The 12,606-nt window shown below is 21.0% G+C and overlaps 3 protein-coding genes across 3 annotated transcripts; all 3 read left to right on the forward strand.

Annotated features, from left to right (window-relative positions):
- Positions 1 to 3,945: 3,945 nt before the first annotated feature.
- On the forward strand, positions 3,946 to 8,394 carry SRAE_X000138400 (Protein mesh; the record flags this gene model as incomplete). The annotated part of the gene is made up of 4 exons (XM_024648340.1): positions 3,946 to 4,242; positions 4,291 to 5,547; positions 5,617 to 8,136; positions 8,182 to 8,394. 4 exons carry the CDS (start codon positions 3,946 to 3,948, stop codon positions 8,392 to 8,394), a joined length of 4,287 nt encoding a protein of 1,428 aa, XP_024498849.1.
- A 618-nt stretch (positions 8,395 to 9,012) lies between these two features.
- Positions 9,013 to 9,994, forward strand: SRAE_X000138500 (Lipase, class 3 family-containing protein; the record flags this gene model as incomplete). The annotated part of the gene is made up of 2 exons (XM_024648351.1): positions 9,013 to 9,222; positions 9,293 to 9,994. The coding sequence occupies 2 exons, from the start codon at positions 9,013 to 9,015 to the stop codon at positions 9,992 to 9,994; spliced, it is 912 nt and encodes a 303-aa protein (XP_024498850.1).
- An 805-nt stretch (positions 9,995 to 10,799) lies between these two features.
- On the forward strand, positions 10,800 to 11,815 carry SRAE_X000138600 (Hypothetical protein; the record flags this gene model as incomplete). Its single annotated transcript, XM_024648363.1, has 3 exons — positions 10,800 to 10,811; positions 10,859 to 11,455; positions 11,510 to 11,815. 3 exons carry the CDS (start codon positions 10,800 to 10,802, stop codon positions 11,813 to 11,815), a joined length of 915 nt encoding a protein of 304 aa, XP_024498851.1.
- Between the last annotated feature and the right edge of the window lie 791 nt (positions 11,816 to 12,606).

Here is a 12,606-nt window from a genome sequence, read left to right on the forward strand (position 1 = left end):
TTTTTACCCATTTTAATAAAAATATTTCGATTAAAAATTTTTATGCCTCAGTAAATATTTATAAAAAAAAAGAAAAAATTTATATACATATTATATTATTTAATTTGTTAATTTAAAATAAAACAGTACTATGATACTACATTTTCAGATATTTATCATTCTTTTTTCTATTTATATTTTATAACAATGTATAATTGGTTAAGTAATGAATAAGATTTGTAAAGTAAATTTTTAAAATACAATATATGTTAAGATAGAAAAAGTAGAAAAATAAAATAATATTTAATGTAAAGTAATCTAAAATTTAATGTTGATCAAATAATAAAAATTGATGTTATAAGAAATCACTATTCCACTTTTTAGTTTATAATATGATAAGCTTATTATAAAACAAATAAAATTATATAATCACAAAAATCATTTTTTTTTTATTTTTTCAACGATAAGGGTGGTATTTTTTCTAATTATATAATTTTGATTAAATATAAAAAAAAATTTTATTTTTTGAAAAGTTTTTTTTATTTGATTTTTTATATTTAAAATAAAAATTTCCTTTTCTCATTAATTTTTTTTTTTTGCATTTTGATAAATTTTTTAAGTGAAAAATATTAATAAAATATTTTGATTTTTAATCTTATCATAAAAGGTAAATGTGTGATACCGCACTTGTATTTTTGTGTATAATACTCATGTATATTATAAGTAATAAGTAAGTGCGAGATGATAAAAAAGATCATAGATGATAACAATATTTAGTTAGTTATAAATTATTAAAGTAATGATATCTTCTTAATAAATTATATGCTTAAATTACTTTTTATCAAATTTTATTCAAAATGTACAATGTATCAATAAATAACTTAGAAAATGATATGTTATTAAGAAATAATCATGATAAATATTTCTATATAATAATATCTATATATTAAAAACATCAATTTATAATTTTAAAAATTTAATTAAAATCATTAATTTATTTTATCATTAATTTATATCTCTAAATATTATATTATTATATATTTGTACAAAAAATTTAATACGTTCCAAAAAATATTTTACCTACCTGATGATTCATTGATAGAACGATGATGATGGGAGAACAAATAAAAAGTTTTATGAACTGATGACTTAACTTTTATTTAAACAAAAATTTATAAGTACTTAAAATAAGAATAAATTTTTAACATTATATATTATAATTCTTTTATCAGATAACAAATAATATTATACAGACAAATTTATTTTACATTCATTATTTATAATTTTTGTATTTTATAAAATATTTATGTCCTTATTCTTGTTAAAATATTAATTATCACAAAATATATATATATATTTACTTTTCATTTTTATACATTTTAAATTTTATAAGACAATAATTTTACCGAATTTCAATAATTATACAAATAAATTAAAATATATTTATTTTATTTGACATTACAATTTTTTTTAAGTATTCTTGTTTTCATATTCTTAAAGTTATTGTAATTTGTTTAATACAATATATATTATAATGTTAAAGAAAAAAAATTTTTATTATAAAAAAAAAACAATACTTTTACTATTATATAATAATTTTTATACAACTTTTTATATATATTATAAAAATCGTAATTTATACATACTTTTTGTAAATATATGTACAATTTTAAGGTTAAAATGATCTTCTTAACAAATTTTGTTTATAAAATTAAATATAAACATTCTTTAATAAATAAATAATTATATAAAGATAAAATTTTTATAAATTACAAATATATTATTTTTAAAGAATGTTGATGTGAAAATTTATTAAAATTAATTATTTTGTCTAAAATTACAAAATTTAGAATGTAAATTTTAAGTACCAATTATTAAGAAAGACAGAGTAATAGAAACTAGAAAATACATGAGGCTAATATTATAAAAATTTATCATCTTTCATTTATTTACCTACTATTTAACTTTTATAATGTTATATTAATACAAAATTTTTATAATAAAAATTTTATATAAAATAATTTTATTTATAAATTTTAACAAAAAAAGTTTTAAATATTATTTATTTAAATATTAATATATTTCTATACTTTTTTTTTTAAAATATATTATTAAAATTAATAAGTTAATAAGTTTAAAAGCATTATTATTATTAAAAAATAATAATATGAAAGATGATAATGTACACCTACACAAAAAAAATATTTTATGTTTGAATTAAGATGAAATTGATAATATAATAAAATTCGATGATTCATAGGAAATAATATTTATGTATAGGTAGGAAAAATTCTTATTCTTGGTCATCTTCAATATTCTTCATCATATTGTATATTTAAAAATACCTTTTACTTACTCATATATATAAATATATATATATATAAGTTTTCTTTTCTTTATCAATTATTTACGCTTTTTCTTTCCATGATCATAGTTTGTATCATTTTTGTTAAGAAAGAACTTATATTATATATATATATATATATATATATATATATATATGTTATTAAAAATGAAACTGTTATTTTTCTTATTAATATTATTACGATTTTGTACAATTTCATCATAACTTTCTTATTATTAATAAAAAAAATATATATATTACTTTTACTAAAAATTATTTTGTGATATAATAATTTTTAATTTTTATTATAATATTACTAATTTAAAGATTTACAAAAAAAATTTTATTTTAAATTCTTCTATTATATTAGAAAAAATATAAGTTAAAAAAAATTATTAAAATTAATTAACATGTTAAAATTTAGTATAATAAAATTACTTAAAATATATATAATTTTTTTTTGTAATTATTACGCTTTTTGCTATTTAATTTATGAGCATATCAAAATATGTAAATATATATACATATTTCTTTTTCTTTTAACCCTTCTTATATCACTAAATTTTAATTGTTCTTATAATATTATCAAAAGGAATGATTATTTATTGGTATCTTTAAATGAAGGTAAAGCAGTCCATGGTCATAATATATAAGAAAAGTAAACACAATTGCCATATAAGATATATAATCATTTCCCATGTTTTAACATTTTCTAATGTTATTATTTCATAAATAATATCAAATGATAAAAGACTTTTGATGTGCATATAACACTATTTGATAATATTAAAATGCCTTTATTTGTAAGCTATTTAATATATCAATGAGTAACAAAACTATTATTGGGGTTATAATATTTGTTTTGACTATTTCATGTCCCAAGTTTACATTAATATATATATATTTATTGTATTATAAATTTATTTACATATTATTTATATTATATATACATATAGGTAGATTTATTTGAAGGATACTTTTATATATCTTATTATTTAACTAATTTTTTTTATTTACAATTTATATTATAATTTATATCAATAAGTAAAATATATTAAAATTTAATTTATTATAACAAGAAAAATTTTATATTGTATAAAAATATTTTTTTTCTCCTATTAAAATAATTACTTATATAATTGATTTTTTTTATATCACTCTACTTATAAACTATTTACACATATTTAATCATCCATTTTTACCTTTATTGTTATTATATAACACAAGGATATGATACAGAAAAATTATTTGTAATCATAAAAAGCACTTTTTTAATATCAATTTTAATATTATTTATCTTAAAAATGAAAAGAAAATAAATTAGGGTTAATTAATGTTAAGGTGATAATAATCTTTTGTAAAAAAAAAGTTATTAGCATAATATGTCATTTTAATGATAAATAAATAAAAAATTTATCTCATTTATTTAGAAAGAGACTTATAAATATATATTCATTTGAATGTTTTGACGATTGAAAGGAAAAAAAAAATATTTTTTCTTGTTTAATTTATATTTGTTTGTTCAACATATAAAAAACTATCTTTTACGATTTTCTTATCTTAATATATATAACTACTTTGTATTATAATAATTTTCTTTTACCTTTTTTTTTTTAGTTAGAATGGGATCACGGTATAAGTTATATAATAAAACAATAAATTATATATTTTTAATATTAAATATTAGTTTATTATCTTTCGCACAACGTAATATAGATGCCGGTTCAAGTAGTCAGTTTGAAACAAATCCAGAAGCTTTCACATCAACTGGTCTCAATTTTTATTCAAGTAATAGTTTAGTAAGATATGGTATTAATGCTGGTGATTTTAAAGTTCATCCATCATTATTAACATCTGGTCAAACAATTGATTTACATCATTTTTTTCCTTATTATGGTGGTCTTTATAATTATACAACTGTAAGTTAATAATATATATATATTTTTTTTTATAATTTAATTTTATAGATATCTGTTAATGGATATATAGCATTTGCAAATGTTTTAGATCAAGGACCAACAATAAATGTTGGACCAACAGCAACTGATTGGCCTAAGCAACAAGATCCTGCTATGATGGCACCATATTTATGTAAACAACAAATACCACAAAATATTCCACCAGGTTTTCAAACTGGTGTTTATTATCGTGTTATTTTAAGATCAACTGCTTTTGGTAAAGCATCAGATATGTCTAGTTCTTATCAACAAAGTATCTTTTTTGGTTCTCAACGTAGTGCATGTCCTGGAACAGGTGATGGTTATGTAAAATGTAATAATGAAGGTGATAGATTTCTTGATGAAATGATGAAACGTCTTATGGAAGGTGTTGCTGGTGCTGCAGCATTTCGTGCTGATGCAGCTTTAGTTGTTACATGGGAAAATACAGCATCAGCTATTGCTGGAAGATCAGATTTTGATAGTGGTAAATTAGGTACATATCAACTTATATGGTTAACTGATTATGCAATGAGACTTAGTTATACAATTATTAATTATGAAAAATTAGGTTTTGATGCAGCTGATGTACGTGATAATTCTAAAACTGGTAGATGTATAGCTGTTTTTAATGGAGGTAATCATACTGGTTTAGTACCTATAGATCCAACACAAGGATATAAAAATACACCAAAAGTTTTATCACAACGTTCTGGTGTACCACATTTAGGACGTGGTATATATATGTTTCGTGTTGATGATGTTGTTAGACCAGCAGGTTGTTCCAATAAAACTGGTGGAACATATCCAATTTTAATTTATCCAAATATAGTTAATATGTTAGGTGAAATGACTGTTGATATAAATGCATTATGTCTTGATCCAACACAAACATATGTTCTTATGATTGAACAAAGACAAACTGCTACATGTACTGTATTAAATTCAGCTATAGCAAGATGTAATTTACCTAAAATATATGATTGGGGTACAAAAACAGTCTATTTTCAACCACAATCAAGTGGAGCAAATGAAGAAAAAGCATTTGTTGGATATATATATTTTGTACCACCAACATTAGATCCAATGAGATTAGATATAGGTAATTTATATGATTGGTATAAAAATCCAATGGGTAGATTAACAATGCCATTATCATGGTATCCTAGAAATTTTACAAATACTGATATGGTAACAAGACAAAATTTTCAATTATCTGATGTAAATCTTTATACTGTACAATTAGGATTATATGTAATTGGATATAAAGAAGATAAAGATGAAAAAGTATGTTTTAATATATATATATATATTAATAATATTAACAAAAAAATTTTTATTAATTTATTTTTTTAGATAAAAAAATTCCGTCCAGAACATCGTGTTATTGCAAGATTAGCAACATATAATAATCGAGGAGATTATGAACATCGTTGGAAACCACAAGAAGAATTAATTAATCTTGATCAAGTTGAACAATGGTATTTAACAGAATGGGAAAGATTAAATGAATTATATTCTTTTCGTGTAGGATATCTTAAATTAGCACCTATAAGAACTGATCAAGGAATAAGTGTTAGTTTATTACCTGGATTAGTATCAGCACCAATATCATTACATTGGTTATGGACAATACAAAATACTCGAATTGATACAACACAAACAATTAGTACATCAACAGGTGAATTTGTTGATAAAAAAGCTGAATGGATTCATGAAAAAGCTACTGAAATGTGTCATGATTGGTATGATGAAGATGGTGCATTATTTAATTTTATTCGTGATACAGAAACAAATGCATCATGTCCATGTGTTGAATCACAAGCAAAACTTGATCTTGGACGTTTTATGCCACATCCAAGATGTTCACAAACATTTAGAGATATTACTTGTACAACAATGATTGGAGCTAAAAATTGTTATATGTCATCACAAAATATTTATGGTAGTAGTACAACTGGTAGTCATAGTTATGCAACAAGTTCACGTTTTCCAACACATTATGGACAAGTATGTTGTTATGATGCTACTGGATATTTAATGCAAACATCATATCAACCTGTTATTAAAGTTATTGAAGAAACACCATATAATCCTGGTTTTCCATTACGTGCATATGAATTTGGTACATCACCATATATGGGACAATTTGAAGTTCCTGGTTTATCATCATTTCATCATGATTATATGCCATACTTTTTATGTTGTAAATTTGCTAAATCAAGATGTCAAATGTTTTATTGGAGAAGACCATCATCAGCATGTCAAGCATATAAACCACCAGCTGTTGGTGAAGTAATTGGTGCTGGAACATTTTATACATTAGATAATCAAAAATTTGTTTTTAATGATCCTGGTGTATTTATTTTATTAAATATTCCTAAAGCAACTGTTACACCTGAAGTTAGAATACAAGTTAGATTAGAAAGATATCCAAATAGAAGAGTTGATTTTAGTCAACTTGGTAGATATCTTAGTCAACAAGATTTAGTACAACCAAGTAATGCTACAGTTGTTACTGGTGTTGCTATTGAAGCAACTGGAACAGATAGAGTACATGTTGTTGTAAGAAAAGATACAAGAAGATTTAGATATAGAACTAGTGTTATAGTTGGAAATATAATGAGATATTTTGATACAATGCGTATACAAAGATTTAAAGGTGTTCTTGTATATGTTAATAATATTGAAAGAGGACAACCAGAAGTATATGTTGTATTAGAAGAAGCACAAATTGGTATTAGAGTACGTGAATCATATTCACTTGATATTGATAGACTATCTGATCTTCAAGAATCAATGGGTATGTTAGATGTTCAAGTTAGTGTACCACAACAATATGGTATTCGACCTGATGGTAATCGTATGTATGATATATATGGTGATAAAAGTATATTTCCAACAATAACAGGATTATTAAGACCAGATGAAAGTGGTGGAATATATAATACACCAATGACAGATTCTGATGTTAATGGTGGAGTTGCTGCATCGTTAAATAGATATAAAATTCCTGGTTCTGGTGAAGCTGGTAGTCAAGATAATTATGCTAGTGCATATGCAACAACAGATTCTGCTTATAAAAATATGTTTACAACATCAAGAGATGAAGATAAAAAATTTGAAGTATTTCCTGAAGCATTTATGAAATCAGAACCTGTATATGCTGCTGCACCTTATTGGGTTCAACCACCTCATAATTTTAAAGCACAAACTGGTGCTGATATATCATCATTAATTAATAGATGTTCACAAACACAAATTAGTTCTAGTCAAGGAATTAATTATAATCAATATGGTGTTGCTCAATATCAAATAATGACTGATTGTCCTGATGATCCATCAAATGTTCTTCAAGTTTGTGGTGATAGTCCTTCATGTAAATATGATTATGCTTTATTAAATGATAAAAGATTAGGTCAACAAGTATATATGGAATATAATAATTTTGTTTCTGAACGTTATGAAGCTAGTAGAAAGTATAATAGTTGTGGTGCAATTAATATTGAATATCCAGAATATATGACAAAAACACCAGCATTATCTCCAAGTTATTTAGAAGGTGATACAGCACGTTTTGATTGTTTTCAAACACATTGGGTTAAAGGACAAAATGAATATACATGCCAATTAGTTGCTGATTATAATGATCCTAGTAGATATCGTTATGAATGGAATAAAGGAAATCAACCATGGTGTAGATCAAAAGAATTAGATAACTTTTTAACATGGTTAACAGGAATATTAACAACTGTTGGTATAATTATTGCTATTGTTTTTATTTTCTTAATATGTTGGTCAGTATCTAAAAGAAATTTACAAAAAAATAGAAATGATACAAATACATATAAAACAAGAGATACCTCAACAGATAAAGTAAGTTTTTATATTAAAAAAAATAATATTTTATATATAATTTAGAGTATAATAAAAAATCGATTTAGAAATCAAGATTTGTTAGATGGAATAGATGATGATGGAATGACAACAATGAGATATTCTCCAAAACCAGGAAGACGTTATAATAGAGATGATATCATGTCAAATATTTCACCTGATGATACACCTGATTTAAGAAGTAGACAAATGAATGGAGAAGCTACAAATTTACTTGGAATGAAAACAAGTGTTTAAAATGATATATTATAAATTTATTTTTCAAATTCTCTCATAAGTCGCATATCATTTGTAATACTTTTTTTGTGTATGTGGAAATTAAAATTTACACATGAAAAAGAATATTATATATATATAATTAAGAAAATGGTAAGCTTTCTTAATTTATACTATTGACATAACTTATGTATCTCTAATGAATAAATGAAGAAAAAAAGAAATATGAATAGGTATATAAAAATACCAAAAACAAAATAAAACAAAAATAAATACTTTTTTAATATAAAAAGTAATATTGTAAAAAAATTGTATTTTAATAGATTCTTTTTTTTAAATTGTTAAACTAAATTTTATCTACGAATATGTTTTAAAAAAAATTATTTTCCTATTTTATTGATAATCTTTCATTATAATTTAGTAAATATTTATTACTATATATTACTTATTTTATGATTTAAAATTAACACTTTACATGTAATAAAAACTTTTTATATCATTTCTTTAATATAAAAAAAATTTTATGTCATAATCGTTATAGTAAATGATAATAATTTTTTCTTTCTTAATATATAAATTGAAACTGATAACATAATCTATTTAAAAAATTATTTTTGTTAATTAAACAGATTTTCAAAAATGATGATTTGGAAATTAAAAATACCATTACTTATTTTTGCTATTTTTTTTATTATTATACAAATTAATTATGGAAAAAATAATTATTTAAATAATGAAAATGAGGAATACAATGATACATTTACTAGAAATATTTTATATCCTTTATCAGCTGCTGCTTTTTCTTCTAATCCTAATAATTGCTTAAATAATATATTTAAAAATTATACGGTAAATATTTTTAAAAATATCTTCATAATTTAATTGTTTTTTTTTTGTTTGTTAAAAAATGATAATTTAGTTAATAAGACAAGTTACAAATAAATGTGATGTTATCTCTGATGATAGTTGTTCGGGATTTGTAGTTGTTGATTATGATAAAAAAGCTATTTTTATCATTTTTCGTGGTTCAATTAATGATAAACAAGTGGCACTTGAGGCTATTGATACATTATTAAAAAAAGATAAATTTATTGGTGGAGGATATGTTTCAAGTTATTATAACAATGCATTTCAAGTCGTTTGGGATAGTGGTATAAAAGATGCTTATTTAATGACAAAAAATAAATTTCCTACTTTTGAAACATGGGTAACTGGTCATTCATTGGGTGCAGCAATGGCTTCAATAGGAGCAACAACAATATCATATTTAAAGTACACTAATGTTAACAATGTTAAATTACTAACATTTGGTGAACCAAGAACAGGAGATAAAGATTATGCAATGGCAGTTGACAATTTGATTTCTTATTCTTATAGAGTAATTCATAGTAAAGATCCTGTACCACACTTACCATATAAAAATTTACTTGGTTATGTTCATCATAAAAGAGAAGTTTTTTATGATAATAATATGGCTCCTGGAAGTAATTATTCAATATGTTCAGATGAAGATGATAGTGATAAATGTAGCAACAAGAACTTTAATTTTGATTTTTATGATCATCGTTTATATTTTAATCGTGATATTCTTAAATTTGTAGAAGAAAATTGTAAATATTAATGAAAAAAAAAAAAATTTTAAAATGTTTCATTATTATTTATAAACAAAAAAATTACTTTTAAAATTTTTATCATAAAATTTAAAAAATTAATTATTAAAAAAAATTTGTTTGTTTTATGGTAATAAAATATAATGATCAAATTTTTTTCACATACTTTTTTATATTTTCAAATTATATAAATATGTATAATATTGATAAAAATAGTAATATTTATATAAAAAGAATTTATTAATATGATAATATTTGTTTAATAGTGATTATATTATCTTCCTTATTTTCTTACTTCAAAACTTTATAATAATAATACTTTATATAAAAATATGTTTAATATATATTTAGTCAAATAAATTTATCTTTAATATAAAATATTTTTAATACATTTTTGTCACCTTTATAACCTATATATATATAAATTTACTATATGATAATAATTTAAACTTACAAAGTTTTAAAGAATTATAAGTATTTTTGTAACCTAAATAATAAGTCATCGTTTAAATAGATAGATGAAAGGGTAAAATAAATTTTTGTATGATTAAGCTAATCTTTTAAAAGTAAATATGAAGACTTTGATAAGAATACAATTATATTATTTTAATGATTATACATAAACTTTACATGCTTGTGTTAAAGATAACAACAAGATATTTTATAGCATATAATTATTAAGGGTAACATTTATATTTGTCATTTATATTAATAAGCAAATTTATTATTATATTTATATTTTAGTATTCATTCTTTAACATATCTTGTTTTTTTTTTGTTATTGTATTTAAAAGTTATACAAAAACAAGATTAAAAATGTATGAAGAGGTAAGAAACACTTTTTATTAATTATATTATTATTATTATCATTATAGAATATACGTTCATTAAAAAGATATGATATTAATACTTTACAACCAATACCAAGAGTTAAATTAATGCCAAGAGCACAATTAAGCAGAGATAACTATGGTATATCATCATCAAGACCAATTTCTAGAATTGAATATACAATAGATAATCAAGATAATTTTTCAGATAAAGATGTTAAATTATCATCTATACCTGCAGAAGGAACAAAATTAGGAAAAATGATTTCTATTGATTATATTTTAAATGGAAGAAAAAAAGTTTATGAAGGTAATATAGGTAGTGGAAGATTTTTTTTCTTATTTCAAAAATATCCTGCTCTTGTTGGAATAATTATTTCACTTCTTTTAAATTATGGTCAAAGATATAACGATACAGTAAAATATTTAATTGAAGAAAGAGTTCAAATAATTATGTCATTGGCAAATGGTTTAAATATTCTTGTTAGTTCATTACATGGTATACAAAATCACAATTATTCTTTTACAAGAGTAAAAATATTAAGTATAATTAAGGTACCACATCTTATTATTACACTTATTGCTGCAATAATTCAACTTGTTTATTCAGTACTTTCTTATGTAAAATTAAATAACAATCAGGTAGTGTATTTTTTTTTTATTAAATTGAATTATTTTTAAATATAATATATTTAGAATGATTTAACATGGTTAACTCAATATGGTCAATGTGATATTAATATTAAAAATTTAACACAATCTTCATCACCAACAATTAATAATACAAATTGTTATACTGTACATGATAGGATTATTTGTTCCTGTATTTTTATGGGATGCGCAATTTCTATAATTATTCTTGGATTGTTTTCAATTGCTTCCTTTTTTACAGCTTATATCAATCATAAAATGGATGTAAAAACATTAAAGGAAAAACAAGTAAAACAGTCAAAAGTTATTTCTGCTTATACAAATCAAACAGCTTTCGAATCAACTATGTAATAAAATCTTTTTTAACAAACACATATTAGTCACATAAAAAATTACATTTATGTTATAAAAAAAATTTATTAATTCAATTTTTAAAAATTAAAAAAAAAAAAATTTTTTTAAAAAAAATTTGATATATGTTATTGCTAATAAATGTGTTTAAAAAAACAAACATTTAATGTTAAACTTTATTAAAAATAAAACAAATTTGTTAAAATATTATGCTTGATTTAAATATCTAATTTTTATATTATATTTGAATACTTTTTTTAAATGTCAAAGTTTATTAAAAATATAATTTTAATAGCTTTAAATAATATTTTATCAATTTATGTTTTTTTTATAATGAAAATGTTTTTATAAATTTTATTGTTATTTTTAAAATACTATAAAAAAAATAAAAAGATTTAAAATTATTATTAAGAATTTTTATGTAGTATATGTTAAATACATTTATCTTTTTTAAGAATTTTAAAATAGTCTATCAATTTTCAAAATAAATAAATTTTTTAAAAATATTTGGTATTTTTGATAAATTTTGAAAAGAAACTATAAAATTAATAGTTGGTATATGAATAAATCATGTAAAAGACAGATTATTTTTTCATTTAACAAAATTATTATTTCTAATCAGAAATTAATTTTTAAGACTAATATTATATAAAAATGTTATCTCAATTCTTAAATTTTTCAAATCTTTTTTTAATTTTAATAATTAAAACATTTACAGTGAATAGTTGATAATGACAAATATCTTTTGATAATTCAGTTTTTTTATTCGAAAAAAATGATTCTACTATGAT

This window comes from Strongyloides ratti, scaffold srae_chrx_scaffold0000002 (assembly GCF_001040885.1).
Source record: "Strongyloides ratti genome assembly S_ratti_ED321, scaffold srae_chrx_scaffold0000002".
Lineage (NCBI taxonomy): Eukaryota > Metazoa > Nematoda > Chromadorea > Rhabditida > Strongyloididae > Strongyloides > Strongyloides ratti.